General features: G+C 41.4%; 1 protein-coding gene across 1 annotated transcript in view; it reads left to right on the forward strand.

Annotated features, from left to right (window-relative positions):
- The first annotated feature begins 7,623 nt into the window (after positions 1 to 7,623).
- The window catches only part of SLC9A9 (solute carrier family 9 member A9), a 316,631-nt gene continuing 302,035 nt past the window's right edge, over positions 7,624 to 22,219 (forward strand). Inside the window, exons 1-2 of the mRNA XM_048864122.2 lie at positions 7,624 to 7,974; positions 19,628 to 19,830. Of these exons, the coding sequence (XP_048720079.1) occupies positions 7,800 to 7,974; positions 19,628 to 19,830 (378 nt within the window). The 5' untranslated portion in view covers positions 7,624 to 7,799. The remainder of the gene's footprint in view (positions 7,975 to 19,627; positions 19,831 to 22,219) is intronic.

The raw sequence follows: 22,219 nt of genomic DNA on the forward strand, positions 1-22,219 counted from the left end.
CATTTAAAAAAATTGTCCATGCTAGTAGTGACTTTTAACTAATTTAAAACTAACTTTTCCCTGTGTCCACAGAAGTCAAATTATTTTATTGATTTATGTTGAATTACACAGAAATAACTGAAAATGTGCATCAGCGCCTGTCTGTAAAACTGGCATAAGATAATTAAATTGATGTCAGTCTTGGATATTATTATAGTTATTTCCTTGTTTTTAAATAGCACCTTTCATCCAAGGATCGCAAAGCCCTTTATAACCATTAATTCTCGTATCTTGCTATTCGCAATCTTAAATGTGAGCCAGCCCTATATACTGGGACAGGGTTTAAAATGTCTGCAGACGTAGACTCAAGCTGGCTGGGTTGGTGGTTTTCCACAGATAGAGGTACATTGTGGCAGCTAGTTGTAAGAGGTCACCAAACAGTATCCTGTGTTTTCGAGAAGCAAGCACGTTGCCATTTAAAAATGTTTTTTTAAATCACTTCTTCATAGTGTATTAATGCTACGGCTGAATCAGAAAGAGGATTTTGTGGCCAGGGAGGTGTGGGTAGCAGGAGGACAGAGTTAGGTTTTATGAAAGTATTCAAAACTAATTATTTTGTGAAGTTTTTACATTATCTTCAAATTTCCTGGCTTTCTGGTTTGTTTTTTGCAAAATTTCAACATTCTCAAGGTTTTCTCCCTTAAATTCTAGCCGTGTACTGTATTTCCAGCTTTTACTCCAGTCTTTTTGGGTGGGTTGATAGCAATGGAAAATATTTGTGCCCCTGCAATGGGGATCTGTTTATCCTACCTATCAGTCTTCAAAGCAGCCAAAGTGTCATGCCAACAGTTGAAATATGTGACAAATGACCAGACTCTGGAACACCTGGGTTTTGCGGCATAATTGCTAGAAAAACATTAACTATAAAATCTATTTTAAAGGATTTTTTTCACTGTGTGAACTGAATCAACTATTTTAAAAAGAAAAATGGGAAAAAATCTATTATATGCAACCCATGTAGATCCCACTGTGAATGCATCTTCAGCAGTGTTTAACCACTGGATCCCAGATCCACAGCGTAGGCCTCTACCATTTGAACTACAGGAGTAATTGCTATTTTTAGTCTATATGACCCAGTGAGTAGAGGAAGACGTGACATGCTTTGCCAGTGGATTACACAATTTTTTGCTAGACAGCAAGAGAATACTGGAGATTAAGACTTCTGAGTCGATCTCTGGCTCTAGAAGGGAAGTGATGCCTACTGGTTAGAGAGAGAGGCTAACCAACACACATTGGGTACATTCAGTCTGAAAGGCCATGTGGCTCAGTGGATAATCTTGACTTTGCCATATTAGACATGTGGGTGGAACTCTGGCCCCACTGAAATGCATAAGAATTTTGCCATTGACTTCAAGGGGGCCAGTATTTCACCTCTGGATTCTATTTCTACTCTGCCTGAAGTGACCTGCTGCAACTTCAGTGTTAACTTATTTGTGAAATGGAAGGTGCCAGTTCACTGCCTTCTAAGGTTTGGTCTTAGTCGCTAATAAAGGCTACAAAGTGCCTGGAAATATAAACAGCAGTCAGTAGAGGTGAGATTTGAATTCACGTTCCCCTACACTTTAGCATAGGGTGTTTGGTGGGGTTATCTACTGCTCTCTCACTACGTTGTCTGCCTTTGTGAGGGGGCGGCTGAACAAGCAGACTGAATCCACCAAGATGCAGAACGTCCCACAAAGTCCACGTGAGAGGTCAGCTTTTTATACTTCACTGAATCTATAAACTAGCAATTCTGTCAAATATAATCTGTCTTAATTAGCACATCTGGGCCACCTGCTTGCTATTACTGCACCAAAGCTTGTTTCAAAGCTCGTTTGAAGGACTTTAAAAGTCCTACAATCTGGCCATTTCACGTTAAGAAGCCTTCATACTTCAGAAAGTCTATGGAATCTAAAAGTAGCATTAACACTACACAGCACCCTGCGGTTTGTCTCCTTCCCAGCATACCCTGTGACTAACTCATTTGTTTGTTGGTTTTAAAATACTGCAGTGAAAAATTGACCAGAATTATGTAAACTTGGAACACAAGCTTTCTGAAGGCAGTGGTCCAATAGCACTCCAAATCTAGATTGAGTTTTAATATCCCGATAAACTGTATCATCAGAATGGAGCATGGATCACCTGTGAGCAAAACACCAAGTCCATGTGTGTCTAGGGTCAGCCTTTGAGTCAGGACAGAGGGGGTCCCAGTATGAATCAGAACTTTTAAAAAAATTAATTCTGACTTCCTCATTTAAAACAGAACATTTTAAATCGCACGTGAATTGCCTGAACCCAAAAATCTGAAAACTTACGAGTCAAGGAGAATTCACAGAGAATGCTTTATGCAGCAGGCCAGTCTGAGACAGCATGTGGACAGAGACAGATATTGACCAAAAAAATTTCTTGAATAAATAAGGAATGGAGAGGAGGCAGAGAAAACTCATGGGGGGAAAAAAAAGAGAGAAGAGCTTAGCACAAAATACTAGACTGTATCCTTTTGCTGGCTGAAAAATGCTGTGATTCAGGTGATCAACATGAAAACTATGAAAACATTATGGACGTGCCTGCTAAAAATTGGCGGTATGCTAACTGAACTTCTAAAATGTCAGTTGAGGTCAAGGATAAAAACATATACATTGCTTCAGGAAGAAATTATTAATAAAATGTATAATGCAAAGAAGCAAAACACAGCACTTTTGGACTGCACATCTGGATTTCTCATGAAGAGCAACTGTGACAGATGGCTGTGTCTGGACAGCTGATTTATAATTACATCTTCCATTTCTGAAAGGCTATAACCTTTGGGGGCCCAATCTTGCAATGTGCTGAATATTATTTTGAGAGTTACTTATCGTCCTCCCTGATCCTGAGTCCTGAATGAATATCCAGTATTTCTGTCTTGGGCCTGACAGCTCCCACTTCGATGTGGTTTTTGCAAAAGCCTAGATATGCTTTGATAGGTGTACTTTGCAAAAGCCCTTTGTGGAGTTGCTGAGAGAGAGAGTGATGAGTAATTCACTAAAGGAGTTTGGTCTGGCCTGAGGGAATGTCCCCAATTTTGAAATTGGACTTAAATGTCACAAATAAGAAAGAAATATGATCTATTCTAATAAAGTACTCCAGTGACTGTGACTGAAAGTCATGTCAGATTGGGTCAGTGAATGAGGCTGTGGTCTGTAAGGGCATGTCTACACAGCAACTAGACACTCGCAGCTGGCCCATGCCAGCCAACTCAGGCTCACAGGGCTCTGGCTGCGCAGCTGTTCCATTGCTGTGTAGACTTCCAGGCTTGGGCTGGAGCCTGAGTTATGGGACCCTTCCACCCTGCAGGGTCCTAGAACTTGGGCTGGAGCCCAAGCTCAGAAGTCTACACAGCAAAGGAACAGCCCTGCAGCCTGAATCCCGTGAGCCTGAGTCAGCTGGCACGGGCCAGCCGTGGGTGTCTAGTTGCTGTGTAGACATACCCTGAAACCCACACAAGATTTGCTATAAACACTGAAAGGAGAGTGAGGCAGAGAACTGCAGAAATAGGAAGAGTGGTCTTGTGGATAAAGCACTAGATGGGGGCCCACAAGAACTCTATTCTATCCCTGGCACTCCTACATGTTGAGCAGTACTTAGGCCTGTTCTAGGCACAGTTTTTGTATTGATTTAACAATTTTGTTTTAGGGATGTGGTTTTTGTTCCAAAATATTTAACTATGCACAACCCTTAGTGTGATGCAGTTATACCAGCAGAGAGGTCCCTTAGCAGTATTTCTCTTCCCTTACAGCACTAAGCTATACACACCTTTATATTGGCATAACTGTGTTCACACAGGGGAGCTGTGCCACTTTAACTATATCAGTATAGTTAAAGCTGTAAACAAAAAAATTCTGTATAGACAAGCCTGTGGCCCAGATTTTTCACTTCAGTGGGCAAGTGCCTTAGGCCTGAACCATTGTCCGCAGTAGGACTACTCACATCCATAGAGCTAAGCACGTTTCAGTGTTTACTGAAGGTGGACCTTGGATCAAAATTTTTGGAACTGGCCACTAATTGTATGTTCCTCATTTTCTGGATACCAGGGTCTGCTGTTGAGAAGTGCTGAATTGACAGCTCCAAAGCAAGACCATTGGAACTGCAGGTATTCAACATTTTTGTAAAATTAGGCCTTACGTGTCAAGCTGGGATCCCCAATAACTGAGTCAACCAAAATTAGTGAACACTGCTGCAAATCTTAATCTCTCAGTGCCTCAATTCTCCAACTGTAAAATGCTTTGCGGTCTCACAGGGGAAATTGTGAAGATAAATTGTTTAATGTTTGCGAGGCAGTCAGATACTCCAGCAATGAGCATCATAACAAAGCTCAGGAGGAAATAATTCCATATTCAGTGCAGTATTTGGTGTTGAACATGGTGAACAGCATGTCAGGTATGGGGCCACACAATGGATGATATGGAAATAAGAAATACTGAACATCTGCCTTATTCACTGTGACCCATCAACCTGTGGGCTGAATGTGGCAGCAGTCTTATGGAAAAATATCTGATGATGTAATTATGCATAAGCACCAGGGTGTAGAATTAACATTGCATAAACTATTTCAATTCTTTCATTTTCTAACTTTTCAGTGCTTGACTATTCAACCTTATAAAGTGTTCTTTTAATGTAGGTTTTGTTGTTTGGTGGGGTGGAGTGTTGGGTATGGTATATGCTGGCCAAATTCTCTGCTAGTATAAATTGGCACAGGTCCATTGGCTCCAATTTACACCAGCAAAGAATTTGACCAATGTTTGTAAGGTTTTTTTAATTAAAAAAAGTTGTGAGCAAAAACATCTCTATTACATGATTGTTAGCAAACAGGAAACATTTCCTTTAAAAATGCACATTTATACATTGTTAAAATCATTCCACACAATAGCATTTAGTATTTGGAACCATGGTTCAAAAAGAATCAGTGTATAGTAAGAAAGAATGACTGTTTTTCAAGACAGAATCATTGTGGTTATTGTCAGATTCCTTTCATATCAGAGAAGTTATTTGTATATGGGGAACCAAAAAGCATCATTGTGCTATCACAGGAAAGGGAGGTTAGACACCAGAATTCTTGCCTCATACTTCAACAGGCCCTGTTTATGTGGGCAAGAGTCTTGTTCTTCAAATATTAAAGACACTAACACTTTAAGTGCTTCCGTTTTCCCCCAAGGACTCCTGATTTATTGCTTCTTGGGTTCGATATAAAGGCATAACCATCGAACGCAGAATTGTCTTATTGTTTGCTCTGTTTGTTTTTTTGACAGTCAGAACATTAGTGATTGAGATACAATCAACGGGCCAGATTCCATAGTCCCACTGATTTGCAAAAAGTTCCTGCCACCTGTAACATGTTTTGGCTGTCTTGGTGAAAAGCTGCAGTATCAGTCATGCACAGCTACTCTTAAGCTAATTTTTTAAAAAGGAGGAAGAACAGCTCATGAGAACTTCCTGCAACTTGCCACATGCAGATTAGGAGAGTGCTGTTGTTTCTTCTAATACATTATACCACTTTGTAGTCATAGTACTACGAACACTTTCATTTCTGAACTGAGAAAATGTGCAGATCAAATGCCCTGTCCCTCTCCCTCCCTTACACTGATCTCATTCTGCCCATCTGGCTCTTATGTTCGGGGAAGAGTTTTGTTTCAGTAGTGTAATCAGAATCCCTCCACCTAATCCTCATGTATTATTTTGCTGTTTCCAATATAATGGATAATAAATATTCAATTATCTAACTCAAAATCTAAGTTTTGTCTTTTTTTTTTTAATTTTTTTCCTGTATTGTATGGTTAATGAGGGACGTGTGAACTGGCTTTGCCTATTTTTTAATTCACACAGACTTCATGGGTTCAGCAGATGGACTTGAATTAAAATGTCCTTTTCTGAGTTTACACCCTGGCTGTGAGTGATGAGAGGAACAGAGCAGAGGGGAAGAGAGAAATCCAAAGGAGAAAATGAGGTGCAGCGGGGGGCAGAAGGGGAGAGCAGAGCAAAAACACAAATACAGGGTGACTATGAAAAAAGGAGTAGAAAAGACGAGAGATGTGAATTAAAAAATAACTGTATGGAGCTATATCATCCCCTTCAGAGAAACTCCCCGGGAAGAGGAGTTAGGAAACACCATGAAACTGGCTATACATAGTGACCAGGCCATTGCCCCTTAATATAAAAATGGTTTGAGGGGTTGCAGAACGGACAAGGAAGCCATAGTCTTGTGTGGGAAGAAAGGTCTGCTTGGAGCTGTGGACACTTTCTGCAGAGCTGGGGCCACCAAACCCAGCTGACAGCATTGCTGCCTATGTATTCATTTTGAGTTGACTCATCTCTGACGTTTGAACCGTCAGTTCAAACCTGGCTGCAAATGTAGGCTTTCTGTAAACAAACTTGTGTGGAATCTGAGACAAAGAGAAATGCTTTGCTCTTCTCTTTTATAATACTCCAGTGGCTGGAGGTGGTTTTTAAACACATGAATATTCCCCTCCAGTGTCTGCAGCCAAATATTGCAGCATTGAGCTAGGACATGACAACCTGAAAGTGAAATTGACTAGAAATCAGTGGTGAGCTGGAGCCGGTTCACACGAACAGGTTGTTAAATTTTGAAGCTGGTTTAGAACCAGTTGTTAAAGGGGTGGGCAAACTGTGGCCCGTGGGCCACATGCGGCCCACAGGACCGTCCTTTCCGTCCCGCCTGAGCTCTCAGCTGGGGAAGCTCCCCTGAGAATTTTTATTCCCCCAGCAGCACTCTGGGCCTTTGGTGGCACTTCAGCGGCGGGCCCTTCACTTGCTCCGGGCCTTCGGCGGCGGGTCCTTCAGTGGCGCCGAAGACCTGGAGCGACTGAAGGACGTGCTGCCAAAGACCTGGAGCGACTGAAGGAACCGGTTCTTCAGCTTGTGGCAGCTCATCACTGCTAGAAATGGCTATAAAAGTAGCCAGTTTTATTACCTATGGTGAATGGAAATGGGTCAGCAGCATAAATGATGAAAAAAATTACATTTTAATTTGTATTGTGTTTTTCTAACTAAGGTGCTATGAGCTTCACGTTGGCAGCCCCCCCCCGGCTTTCATTCTGTGCCCCAGCAGTCTGTCCATCCAGAGCTCATTGCAGAATTAGGGCCTGAATCTTCATTTTTTATTTGGTCTTTATGCAGACAAACTCTTATTGTAGTAAACCCTAAGCTTCCTTGCCTAAGACTAGCACTGTAGAGTGGTAAAATGGAAAGGTTTTTTTAATTGTAAAAATATAACCAACTTGTCATTTATGCCACTTGTTCAACATTAGTTAGGGTTTGCCTATGTGAGATGTTCAAGGTTCTAATATGATTTTATGAAAGATTTTTTAAAAAAATTATAGGAACAAAGTGTTGTGGACATAAACTAATTTTTGCAAACAAACAAAAAATAGTTTTTGGTAGGATCACAGAGGTTTGATAGGTTCACAGAGCCTCAAATTGCACAAACCTTATCGATCTACATTTAAAACAAGAACAATGTAGTGATGCAATCATAACATTACAAATGAGACAGGACAGCTTTAAGAGAGAAACAGGAAGTTGTAACTAGAATCCAGCTGAATTCTGAGCTGGGGGAGTTTGCCGTGAGGCTGCAAATAAAGCAGATGTGTTGTGAATTTCAGTAGTGTCTAGACTTTCCTTTACCAAAGTTGATGATATAGCATTTAACCTGTGGTGTTTTCTTTATTTTGCATTTTGTTCCCCTTCATCCTTTTTTTTTTTTTAAGTACTCACATAAGGGGAATGAAATGGAAAAATTAAGGAAATATATGTCAGCGAGAGATGAGGATCAGTTTTATCATCAGGGAGCTGTGGAGTTGCTGGTCTTTAACTTTTTGCTCATCCTCACAATATTAACAATTTGGTTATTTAAAAATCATCGATTCCGCTTTTTGCATGAAACTGGAGGAGCCATGGTTTATGGTGAGTACAAATTTAAGTGCCAGTTTAGTATTAAACTTGTTGCATGTGTATAATTAGACACTTGAGTTCAAGTGCTGACAAGGCACAGAAAATGTACTGAATGAAATGCCACTAGCCTATTGAAATGTGCAGTAAAAAATTTAACACTTCAACTCTCACGAAACAGACATAAGTTGACCTGTCAATGGAGTAAATGTCATGAATAGGTTATCGTAGCACTGTACAGATAACGTACTTCCATGGGCTGATCTGAATCTAAAAACCCTTTGGGAATATAGGAGGCCTGTTTCATAAGAATAAAATACCAGGTTGAAAGAGATTATTTCATATGAATATAATGCATACTTGTTTGCGATATCCCATGATGGTGTGACACTAAGTCACAGCAGGAATCTATTAGGATCTCATGGGTTCAGCCCTGTGGTCTGATGCAATTTCAACTAGCTGAAGATTTTTGTTTTGTTTTTCATTGTGTTGTAGAAAAGCAGATTTTGAAAAGTCACTCTCTGATCCTCCCTGAATGTTTCCATTATATCTGTACTTCAGTTTGCCTCTCTTGTTCTAATCTTCCTTGATGTAATTTTCCAATATTTTATTTAACTTGTGCATAGGACCTTCTGCGTAGCCTGCTGCGATGAAGGTCTCTGTCAGTTTAATTATTATATGGAGGGAATGGTGGGGCTATTTCCCCAGTCCTTCCTTTCTCTCTTGTTTCACTTTCAGAAAAGTTGTGTAATCTCCATTTCGCTTTCCACAAAATGTGCCCTGATGACACTGTCAAGGCTGGAAAAAGGGATACAAATTATCACTTTATATATTGTGCATCCTAGCCACAAACCACCTGTGACTCTGACTTTCCTATGTATGTCATGATGCTGCCCCATTCATTATGAAATTCACATGCTCTAAGGTTGCATATTCTAAAAGTACTTGAGCCTGTTTTTCTGTCAGCTGCATGCAGTGTTTCCATTGAAGTCATTGACATTGCATGCATGGAACTTGGGATAATCAGGCCCATGATTTTAAGACCATTGGAGCTTTTAATTTGAAAGTCAGTAGATGTTTCCTCCTAAGTGGTATCTTTTAAAGGAAGAAGGTTAGAGTTTATCGAAGGGTTAGAGCTGAAGTCTATCAGTCTTAACATTGTCCCTTTAAAACTCTTAATTACACAAAAGAACTCTGAAAAGTCATAGGAACACAGGATTTACCCTTCTGTACCAGATACTTGACCTGTTAGGTCACTTTCTGCCTCTAGCAGTGACCTGATGCTTCAGAGGAAAGTAAAAAAACAAATAAAATCTTGTATCAAGCATTCATGCTATTCTAAATAGGTGGTGGGGAAGTGTGAGTGTTCCTTTCCTTTATACCTGTCCCTGCCTCTGTTTTGAAAGATTATGTTCTATAATAGTAACTCTGTAGGGCTTACTGGCAAATAACTAGAGTGGTGGAAAAAGAACTTATATGACAGTCCACCCGATTTTATTTTATCTCTAACTTCTCAGGTCTTATGTCACATGTGCATAATATACTGCTAGTAAATCAATTGAGATTAAAAAACAATACTTGGTAGAAGGTAACAGTTCACCACAATTAACAATGGCATTGATGTGCACAGTTTAGATAGTTCTACTAAAATAGTTTTTATACTCTACAAACCACCTCTAATTGCAGATGATTATATACATTTGCCTGTTATTTTTTGCTATTAATCTCTGCATGTGGAGAAATCAGTGAAATACTATGCAATATTTTCACTATGGACAACCTGTAAAATATAACATTTTTCTAGGATTTACACACAAGATCCTTCCTCTTAGAATCCCTTGCTTCTTCTGTGTGATGTCCTGTGTACAACTGATCATGTTACATGCAGTGTTAGATGCAAACCAAAACCGCAGATTCAGACACCCCATACCTTTGCCTAGGTTTTGGCCTGGATCTGTACTTAGTGGCTTGGGTTCTCCATCTCTGGTTCATTTTGAATGTACCTTATCAAAACTGATATAAAAGCAAAAAGAGGGTGGGGAATGCAATTCAACTTCAAAAAAAAAAGTCAGTTCCCTATTTTAGGGTTTTATACTGCTGCCCATCACTGTTGTTTCTAACATTTAATTTCAATAACATTTTCAACTCCTACAATGTGGAATATTTGTCATTGCCTTGCACCTTGTGTAGCCATGAATACCGTTAAGCAGAGTATCCCTTTTAGAGTTCATTAAATTCACTTGCCAGTTGAGATCCGTGCTGAGGCCTGAGTGAAGCTCTGCATTAAGAAATTCCTGAACAAAGGATACTGAGTCCATTTAGTCTTCTATTATTTATGACAGACGTCAGACAAAGAGAAATACCCATTCATGTGCATTACAAGCTTAAGTCGTAGTCCTTCCTGTACCTAGCAATATTGGGTGTGGCTTTAGGTATTCTTAGCAGTGTGAAACAGGAGTGGTTAAAGGAAACTGGCAAAATTCAGTTGTAAACAATTGCAACAGATCAATACCAGCAACTTCAGAGGAAAATCACCTGTAGGAATCTCTATAGAACCATGTGCTTGTACTGGGCCAAATTCTGTTCTCACTTACACGGCAGTCAAGCTTGAGTAGCACCATGAGAACTGGTTCTCCATTGCCTTGCAACTTGTGTAGCCATTTATACCAGATTTTACAATCCAATCAGTAGCATTTTACACCCAGTTTGCACAGGCGTAATGCCTTAATTCCACAGTTCATTGTATGGAGGCACAGATGTCTGCTGTTTGGATCCATTTTCAGGATCTACATGAATACACAGTCTGCAAGGCTATGGAGAATCAGGCCTATTTACTTATGAGTGAGTAGTATTTGACCAGCTGTTTGCCGACTGTTGCACGGAATGGTGTCTGGGTCTGAAACAGTTGGCAATGCAGTGTATGACCATTATTTATGGGTGTGCCATTGCAGAAGATGGTCAAAGAGAAAGATGAGGAAAACTAGTAGAAAGGTGTGACAGATTTAGGGCCTGATCCTGTGAGGAGATGAGCACCCACAACTCAGGCCACTAAGCCCCATGGGCAGAAGAATGCAGATTCATTCATTGGTTTGCCTTCCAATCTCCCACTGAATTTGGGTCTCTGATTCTTGTAGCTAGGTTCAACAGTAGCATTCTTGGTAATGCTCTGGGGTGGGCCAGTGCCAAAGCAGGCAGTTGAATGAGGTGTGAAGAAGCAGCTGAGTGTCAGCATGGACAGTAGGAAATGTTGGCTTTTTCACTTCTTACCATTTTATTCTAACAATAGTACTTACATTACATGGCCCTTCCTTGGAGGAATCTGAAAGGTACTTTTTAGTGCCCAGCAGCAAATGCCTTGGGCCTGGCTTTTAGAAGTGCTGCGAACCCACAGCTCCAATTGAAATCAGTGGTTTGAAAATCAGACTCATACTGAGCACCCAAATCAGTGGTCACTTCTGAAAATGATGACCTTGACAGTAGGTTTGCATCTATACTACAGGGGTATGCAAGCATAGGTGTGACACCATAGCTATGTCAGTATAGTCACACAGTGTAAACATACTCTCAGGTAGGGAGGGCCCAAAGCCGTTAGAACTTTATTGTTGAAAATCAACACCAAACTCCAGTTACAAATAAACTGAGGCACAGAGGGCCTTTGCCAGATTTATGCTGGTGTAACTCTGTTGTAATCAACAGAGTTTTATTGGTGTAAAACTAGAATAATGCAGCAGAGAATCAAGTGCAAAGAACTTAAATGACTTACCTAGTGTCACATGGCAAGTCAATAGTAGAGCCAGGAATACAGATCGGAAGACCTCTTACAGCCACTGTCCTAAGACACTAAACTGTAACTGCTTTATTCAGGGAACTATTTACTGGAATTGGGACAAAAATGGTGATGTGAGCTTGATCCTTCAAGGTTCTGAATGTGTGCTGACCAATTCCTTCAAAGGGACTGTGGGAGGTCAGAACCTAATAGGATTAGGTACTAGAAATGGGAATCCATAGTTTGGGATAATATGACAAAGATCACAATTTTCCCTTTTTCAATTCATGTATGAATAATGAAGAGAGATCTTCGAGGTATAATTTAGAGCCTGGAAAAAGGCGTGATCAAGGCAGATTGCAATAATATAGTACAAGTGTTTGAGAAACATCCATAGCCAGAATGGATTTTGTAGTTGGAATATAAAAGAGACATAATGTTTTTAAATCAAATGTGAAGGAATTCAGGTCTGCTCTAAAATAATTCTTGAATAGTCAGGAGAATTAAGCAATGGACTGAACTGCTTAGTTTCTGAGTCACCTTCATTTAGAGGTGTTCAGAAATAGTTAGATAAAATCCTAGAGGGAGGAATATCCTTTTTGATACGAGAGTGTGGCCTTGATGACCTCAAAGGTCTTTTCCAATACTATTATCTATGATTAAGGGTTTGATCCTGCTTCCACTGAAGTCATTGGCAAAATTCCTATTGAGTTAAATGAAATCAGGTTTGGGATCTAGTTGGGGTGCTTCTGGGAGAAGAGTAACAAATGGTAATGCGATTTAAAAAAAAAAAAACTGTCACTTTAAAGTGTCTTTTTTCTGATTCAATCCAGCATCAGAAGTCACTTTTAAAAAGGAATTATCTGAACATCAGTACTAGTCACTGCAGGGAAACGTCTCGGGTAAAGGGAACCTGGGAGGGGAAGAGATGTTCTAATTGAATTCTGACTTCTATTGTGTTAGGGATTGATTCCTATTCAGTGTGGCATGCTCTCACCTTGCATGATGAGACCCTGTATTAATGACTAAACTCCATGTTCAACTGATGTTATCATAGCTGAAGCTGTCTTACCTCTGCTCACAGCATAGCAACCTGTAATAGGGCTACCTGTTTTCTTATTATGTGAATTAATCCTTTCCTGATTTGTTCTCATGCAATTTGTTATTTTTAACAGCGTCACTGCTGGCCTTCCATTCTAAAATCTGGGTTTGTGCATTTGGTTCCCATTCTATTGAAATGAATGGAACATATAAGGGGCTGCCACATGTATCTGGTATTAAAGGTGTGTTTTGCATAGGATGCCCCATATATTAAACACAGAGAGCTGTTTGAAAGTATTTCCATATTTGGTTGCAGTGTTGGGGAACAGTGATTGCAAGGGATATTGAAAATATTAGTTTTGCTTTTGTTATATGTGTTCTGAATGCTTCTTTAGAACCTATTGTAAATAATTTTTTTGGAGCTGGTGAGAACACAGGAAGGTAGAGGCCGTAGAAAGGAAGGCATATGCTGTACATCTTTAGCCCATGCTTAAAAAAGGGGGTGATTTTAATTGGAATCTGGACTAGGGCCTCTGAGTAAAGCTCTACTAGAGATAATAAATATTTTATACAAAGCAGAAATTTATGTGAGTTGATGATAATGCATAAACTTTAAAATATTTATTTTTCCTGAGGTTTTATATTCAGTGTATTGGTAAATCCGACCTATGGTAAATGCTTTATTTCTTAAGGAATAATATGACTGCAATACTTAAGTGGTCTCCAGAAACATACTGAAGTGATACAGCAATTGTCTCTTATAGATCCTTCTATGGAGCTTTCATTAATTTTCTGAATCTAGGGATTTGAATCCATCTGTACTTCAAATTTAAAACATCATAATGTTCCTCTGAGAACTCAAGAGACTCAAAAGCTCCATTAATGCTCTCAGAATATTGATTGTCAACATCTGCTGTACTTAATGCTAGCCATCCCTGTATGTCTATTGATACTAACAAAATTGTGAATTTTATTTGTACTCTAAAACCACTGACGATACCTTTAAGCATCTGGGCAGTTCAGTATGCTACCCTGACCCATATTGCATCTGATGATAGGCTCCAAACTAGGGGAAAGAAGCAACACGAGCCAGTTGTCTTTGTCAAATGTTGATTTTTATTTCCTTACAGCAATCCTGATGATAATTTTAAGACCTTAAAAAGCACCATTCCTGCAAACACACATTGTTTAGCTTTACATATATGAATATATTCAGGTACCTAAGTGTTTGCAGGACTGGAACATACCATAGTTCTGTGTGACTTCTTTGGAAAAGTGCAGTGAAATGCCAGACTAGCCATTTCTGAATATTATCTGCCCCACCAGAGAAAACTCACAGAAGGCTGTTTGTGACTACTGTTGAAGATATCGTATCTTGCCAGGACACAGTTGCCCTTGTAGCTTCCCATCTTAAACTTACCACTTCTGTTTGAAATAATATAACCCAGAAGCCAAATTAATGAACTTTCACTAGTATAACTGAGAACACAATTTGACCATGTCTGTTTCCCCAAATGTGCCATTTAATAAGTTAAATGTGGCTTTATGTAGGGAACAATGACCCTTCTGAGTGGTCTAGTTTTTTAATCAAAGGTCCAATGAAAATACAAGCAAACCTTCACCACAACATCTTGGCTGGAGACAGTCAGTCTCAGTTTATGTGTTCTCCCCGGTCTCCTACCCTCCAGCAGGGTTCTCTTGGCTCTGGTCCCTTCCTTGGAAAGTCAGGTCTCTTCCCACTGCATGAGCAGGAGGCTTCCCTGAAGCCAGGGCGTGCAGAGATCTGCCAACAGCAGCTCTTCTCTGTGACAGCCTGTAGTTCCTGAGAGGCTGGGCTTCCTGCCACTGTTCGGGAGTTCCCTGTCCTTAGGAGCACACTTCCCAGGCTCCTTCTTCTGGTGAGCTGTCCTGGGAGCTCCTCTCCTCAGGAGCTTCCTGTCTCTAGGATCCCCCCCACTTAAGGCCTAGTAACACAACTAACTAACTGACTAGGGATTCAATTACTTCTAGGTGGATCTGAGTTGGCTCATTCTCCCTTACAGGTGCCTGTTGCAGGTAGTCTGATCCCGGACTTCCCTGACAGTCCCCATATATTTAAAACAGTAACCAGAACTTGGTTTTATGTAAAGAGCATATACTAGGTTTCTCAAAGTGTTTTATGAAACAGGGATCTATTCAATGGTAGCACAGAGGCTATGTAGGCAAAACATGACGGCCATCTGAGAGCCACAGGCCGATCCCCTCAATTAAAATGGCTGTCATTTCCCCACTACCTTTGCAGGTGATGGTGAGAGAGCTCCTAGTAAAGATGGTCACCATCTCTCATTGTTTCAGTAGGAGAGAGTCCTGGTTGACTCAAGGAAGATGGCTGCCCTACATGCTGTCAGAAAGCAGGGAAAAATAGTGTGGGGAGACGGGGCAGATACGTGTAAGGGGACTGTTGCCCCCTTACTAACATTCAGTGGGGGTGTTTTAGTTGCTAGGTACCAGTACTAAAAAGGGGGAAGGGTCGATGGTGAATCAGGACCCTGAGACTGACAGTCCCCAGGAACAATGGGGAGAGGCCAATGCTCTAGGTCAGCCTGAACGACGGGGCGAGCAGGCTAATCAGGGAGTCAGGAGGCCAGGGAGGTCCCATCCTCGGTGTGAGCTGGAATTGCCTGGGTCAGAGTGGGGCTGAGCTAAGGAGAAAGCAGGGGCCGAGCTGAGCTGGGAAGCAGAGCTGTGCCAGATCCAGAGGGAGCAGAAAAGCAGCCCAGAGAGAGCAGACCCTGTCCTGGGAGCAGAGCTGCAGCCCCAAAGCCAGAGGCACAGCCCAGAGAGAGCAGATTTGCCCTGGGAGCAGAGCTGCAGCAACCAGAGCCAGAGGGGCTAAAAAAGCAGCCCAGGAAGCAGGTCAGTGCTGGGAGCAGAGTCACAGAAGCAGCCTGCAGAGCAGACCTGTCCTGGGAGCAGAGCTGTAGCAACCAGAGGCAGAGGGGCCAAAGAAACAGCCCAGGGAGCTGGAGGCAGAGCAGCAGCAGCAGTGCTGAGACAGAGTGGTGGAGCTGGGGCTGGAGCAGTCCGGAGCTGGGTGCAGTGAGCAGCTGGGGAGACCAAGGGGGACCCTGGGCAGCGGGCCCAGCATGGGGAGACGCCTCAGCCAAGAGGCTCTGCAGGCCAGGCTTGGATCATAACCCCGACAGGGCGGGGGCAACACTGAGAAGAAGGGTCCTACCACTTAGAGCCTGAGAGCATGTGGCCACCACCAGAGCAAGTGTCCAACCCACAGCATCCCTGCAGCACAGCCAGGGCCTGAGAAGGAGGCCTGGGACTTACAAGGAACAGACTGTGAACTGCCCTGACATTCCAGAGACACTGTTTGTGATGTTCCCTGCCACAGAGCGGGTTGATGTGTTCCCTTTAACCTTTCCCATTTTTCCTTATTCTTTTTAAAATTAATTGTTGATTAAATAACTTGCGTTTGCTTTAACTTGTATGTAATGGTCAGTGGGTCAGAGAAGTGCCCAGGGCAGAGAGAGTACCCTGGAGTGGGGACACCCTAGCCCCTGTCCTAGGTGACCACAGCAGGGTTGGGGGTTGAGCCTCCCAGGAATCCCGGGCCCAGCCTTGTTGGGGTTACGAGGACTCTGCCAGACAGGAGAGTGGAAGGGGAGTCCTCAAGAGCAGGGAGGCCACTGGGTAAAGGAAGTGGGAGTGAGGACTCAGATCCTTTTGCTAGCCCACTTCACCGGGGTAGTGCAGAAGTCAGGAAAGTTCCCCACAATAGCGGGACTATTCCCACATTTACATATGGAAGGGTGGGGAGCAAAGCAGGACAGTGGGGTATGGGTTAATAAGGGGGCAAGGGAATTTTGAAGCGAAGCAAGAACATTGTATGGCGTAAATTAATATTGAAGGACAGTGAGGGAGCAGGTGAATATGGGAGGACAGCAGAATTTAGAGTGGTAGGAGAGGAGGATGAGGGAGCAGGCAAGCCCACTATGGGGACAGGAAATGAGGACCATAGAGGTAGACTTCGGTGGGTGGAAAGGAAGGGAGAATGTGTCATGGCAGAAGACTGAAGGGGAAGGGAAGGAGAATGCACAGGCAGGGGAGCAGTAGAAGGGCTGAGACTGATGGCAGACAGAGTCTTGAGATTGAGAGAAGGATCTGAGAGTTTCAGACAGGGAAAGAGAGCTGGGGAGGAAAGGAAGATAGTACTCCCATTCAAGGGTCTGAGAGAGGGTGAGTGGCATCCTTCCAAGCATGGAATGGGAAGGTCCACATTTTTGCATGTGCATTTTGAGTGCGTTTAAGGTTGAATTTTCAACCTATAATAATACCTTGTGAGATAGGCAGTTCCCCCTAAAGGTTAAATAATCTGAAGTCAGACTGAAAACCCCAAACTCTTTTAACCAGTTAATTCTCATGGCTTCCTGAGGTCTGACTTTTGAACTCTTGGGGTTGGCCATCATGGTATTAATATTTTGCATTGGAACATTTAGTGCCTGCTTCCCTCCCCCAAGAATTTTCAGGAAGTCTGTATGCTACCTCTTACTACAGCTAGATTTATTATCTGATTTATTATGCACATTTCATATGACCTCAGGAAGCAACCTTTGGACTCTTAGCTGGTGATGTGAATCCTGAGGGATTTAAAGAAAACATCCCTCCTTAACAGTATAGTCAGCATTCTTGCTATTACACCATCTTTGCCTTACTCCATGAAGCTAAAATATTACATCTGATATAATATGCTAGAGGCAACCACTGTTCAGAGACCTCTGCAAAACTGGCCAACAACAAGATTGTTCCATCTCTCTGTCTAGCCATTTATACCACTCTCATCAGCATAGTATCTGGTTACTGAATGAAACTTCAGTATTAACTCTAAATTTTCTGACTCCTCTGGGTTACTTTCTAAAGTTAAATTTCGTTCATATTTTTCAAAGGGCTCTAAAAAAAATCTAGATACTTAATGGCCTCCATCATCATTGTATCTGAACATTTCCCAAGTATTTATACTATACTATACTATTAGTCAATATTATAGAATGAACCAGAAGGCTTATGCTAAGCTAAGAACCAAAAATTGCCAGCATACTTTTGTACTTTGCTAAAGGTGTATCTTTGAATATTTTATACTCAAGATTAGGTTTTATTGTGTACTTTTAGGTTTTATTAGTAGTTAAATTGTGGGTTTTGTGCCTTGTACTGTTTATTTGCCAAAAGCAAGATGTATGTGCCATTGATTGGTCAAAAGCATGATGGATAAGCTTCATCTAGTAGGAACTGTGTGCTGGGAACACTTATGGTAGGTTTTCATGGCCTAATATTATTTGTACTCATTTGGAATAATATTGTTTGTAGTTGGCACAGATGTCTTATAACCTGACAAAAAACAGATAAGGAAAAAGGAGTGAGAGGCATTAGTCTTTTTGCTGTCATAAATAAGGGACATATAAGGCCAGGTCTACACTAGAAAGTTAAGCTGACCAGTTACGGCACTCAGGGGTGCAACGTAGTTAAGCCAAGCTAACCCCCAGTGTAGACAGCCCTGGGTCGACAGAAATATTCTGCCATTGAACTACCTACCACCTCTTGGGAGGGGGGAGATTAACTACAGTGATGGAAGAGCCCCTCCTATTGCTGTAGTGAGTGGCTATACTGAAGCACTACAGTGGCACAGCTGCACTGATGTAGCAGTTTAAGTGTAGACACTTCCTAAATATGAGCTGAATTAAGCACAAACTTTGACACAGACATGCTGAAAACTGCTGCAACAACTACTTCCCAGGATCATATAAAGTATTAACCCTTTTCTGTCTGTGCTGATTTCTCTATGCTCAATAAACCAATTGAGCGAAGTTATCTGACATCTTTTCAATAAATAAAATGAACCCATTGATTTATCAACAATCCTCACAGCACCCATGGCAAATTGGGAAGTATTATTTTCTCCATCTGCGGACACTGTTGGTGACTTGCCTAAAATCTCACAGGAAGTCAGCAGCATAGCTATGCTGCAGCTGGGGGTGTGATTTGCAGCTTGTTTAAATCTCAGGTGGCATGTCTAATCTAGCTAGCTCTCTAAGAAATAGTAGTGAGACATGGCAGCACGGGTTGCACAAGTCCGCCTGACTCCCCGAAGCATGTGCTTGCTTGTGCAGCCCATATTGAAGCCTGTGCTGCCGTGTCTTCACTGCTATTTTTAGCAAGGTAGCTAGAGTACAGATAGCACTGGCATATTTATGCAAACTGCAGTATAAAGCTGCAGCTGCAGATAGACATAGCCTATATAGTCAGGAACTAAATCCAAGTCTCTGTGTCTTAACCACAACAGCATCATTCTTTCCATTTTTATTGTTTATTATTTATATAGCACCGTAACTGCATAGCTCGTTACAATATGCAGAATGTGTCCTGGGACAGAGTGAGTAACGACTTGCCCAGCGTAACTTTAACACAGGAAATCTTCAGAGATGCTGAGAAAAGAACATTATCTCTTGACTTCCAGTACAGTGTTCTAGCCACAAAAGCATCCTCCCGCTTTAAATACATACTTACCACACATACCTTATTAGGCATGCAGTAGCTGAGTAACATGGTTAGTAAAAACATCAGAATGACCTCAATACCTGGATCACAGAAGTATGATCTGTTCCAGGTGCATGTAAAACCCTCATGTCCACCCCTGTACTCATCCAGAAATTGCCACGTCCTTCAGTGTTCCATATTCATCCACACAATACTGCCTGGAGTGCACCTCGATGGTACTGTTGGTGAAGGGGCACCACCATACTTTTCTTCTCCATGTCTACAACCAATGCTGTATCAGACACTCACAGTATTTTAACCTCTTATGTTTCTAATCTGCAGGTCTCGTAATGGGATTAATTATACAATATGCAACAACACCAACCAACTTTGAAAGTGGAACTGTCTATACTTGTGAGAAGCTGAAGTTTGGCCCACCCACTGTACTTGTTAATATAACAAACCAAATATATGAATATCAGTACAAAAGGGAAATCAACCAACACAACGTTAATGCTCACCAAGGCAATGCAATGCTTCAAAAGGTAAAAGGATTGTCTGCCATTATCCTTGTGTGTTATAAAATGAGTTCTTGCTTTATTAACTTATGCCAGCGTGAAAGGAGAATCTGTCCCTATTTATAGTGTGATATGGACACTTATTCTGATTTTAGGATGACAAGGGAGGAACAGGAAGGAGGACAGACAGAAAAAGGAAATAAGGTGAATTAGATGTCCAATTGCTATGAAACAGAAAAGAATTATAGTTCACAGCTCCGCTGCAGTCAGGAGGCTGTGTGTGAACAAAACAATTGCCTGAGTTCTCTGGTATGACCACTCCAGCCCCCACAAATATTGACTTTATCTTGAGAAGATCTGGTCAAATCATATTAGTGAGTGATGGACGTAAAACATTTCCCCCCCATCAGACATTGAAGAAATTACTTACAAATCAGTGTTTTCATTACTTAAGCAGCTCTACTTGGAATCAAAAATTTCAAATGTAATGTTAATATTAAAATCTAAATTTTATGCTCCCTCCCCCCCACACTTCCTTTTTTCTAACTCTCTAAGAAAGAGAATGATGCAAAAACCCAACAAGCACTTTTCATAACAGCACATTTGTCATGTTGTAATGAGAGATAGGACATGTGCATACCAAGGTTCTAACCATATGAGAAACTTCTTAAACTTCACTTTTCTGATTACACTCCATTCTTGTATGACTTCCAAGTTCCTTCATGTGGGTTGCCTTGTAACTCACTTACCTATGTGTTATAATGGAAATTATTTAAACTCAGGAGTTGTCTTTATCTCAATAATATAGGTCCCCATGCATAGAAGTCAGGGGGATTAATCACAAATTTAAAGTTTTCCACATACTTAAATTCCTTCCTGAATTAGAATATGTGTATGTTTGGTTAATGCCTCCCTCAGGAAAAATTAGGCTGATTGAAGGTTGTGATAGCAAACCTGGGTGGGTACAGGAAAATACTGGGACCTCAGACTTATTCAGACTTTACTGAGTCTTCAGGCATTTTCCTGAAAGACTATTGCCTCTTGAGATAATTGCCTTTGGCAGGTGGCTATGCATAGCCACAACAGTCCCCCTTAGAAGAATTGGCACTAGACATTAGCAGACTAAACAATTGCTTGGGGCCCCAAGCAACTCAAGGGGTCCCCATATTTGTTTTTTAGTATAACAACTTGCCTGCTTTACTGTTGGGGTGGAGATATTCCTCCTTAGGTCCTGCAGTGGACCAGCTCTTCCCCTTAGCTTGCAACCATGTCAGAGTCAACCTAGAAACTAGGAGCAATCTGGCAGCATGGAGAGTTTTCCTTAAGTATCACAGTGGCATGTGTCTCTAGTGCTTGAAGTGCCACCTTTTGCCTGACATCCAGCTGTGCTCAGATGCAATGAGCAGCCTAGGTTTCAGCATGTTCATCACTCGCTCTGGAGCTGAATAACAGCTATTATGAGAATGGAGCAGCATAAATTGCACACTGATAACTGCAGCCTTGTCAGGGGACCAGCCTCCCCTCTTTCCCCAGCCTGACACCCCAATAAGATTCTCTAAAGCCTCAGTTCTGTGGAGTTAGCATAGTGGGTAAGGAATGGTGTCAGAGGATGGAGATGGATGGCAGGAGAGAGATCACTGATCATTATCTGTTAGGTTCACTCCCTCTGGGCACCTGGTATTGGCCACTGTTGGTAGACTGGATACTGGAAGGGATCGACCTTTGGTTTGACCCAGGATGGCCATTCTCATGTTCTTATGTTCAGGACACAGGGAGGGGGAACATGCTGCAGATGCTACTTCTGCAAACTACGCCTGGGGGAGTCACTCTACCTCGACTTGACACTATGCAGCAAATGCAAATACAAATTCAGCAGAATTTAGGAGGTGAAAACAAGCCCCAAAGAGCCTGTCCTGCCTTTTGTTTAAAAATAATAATTTTAAAAATGCTTGCATTTTGGCCTATTTTTTGATTGTTTTGTGCAAACCAAAATTCCCCTTTGACTTCATCATATAAGGTTCCTGAGCCTTTTCATTAGTGATTAGCCTGTGCCATGAGTTATAAATATCATCGTAGCATTGTTTTGAATAATAAAAATATGCAATTAGGATTTCTGTTGCCTATGGAAAAATGTTTAATCTGATTTACTTACTGACTTAATTCCCATGTTAATGTGACATTTGAGACTCTTGGTTTGGAAGAGTTAGTGGTAAAAAGTTCTTTCTCCATCTTATTTCCTATAAAGTTGTCAACGTAGCTAAATTTACCACATCCCATTATTTGCCAGCCGGTTCACATTAGTTTAATAACTCAAAGTAAGCAGAACAGTAAAAAAAAAATTTTTTTTTTGCTGAGTTCTCACTTCCTGTTTATCGAATCAAGTTATCAGTTGGTAAGAAGACGGAAACAATTTTGC

This window comes from Caretta caretta, chromosome 9 (genome assembly GCF_965140235.1).
Source record: "Caretta caretta isolate rCarCar2 chromosome 9, rCarCar1.hap1, whole genome shotgun sequence".
Classification (NCBI taxonomy): domain Eukaryota; kingdom Metazoa; phylum Chordata; order Testudines; family Cheloniidae; genus Caretta; species Caretta caretta.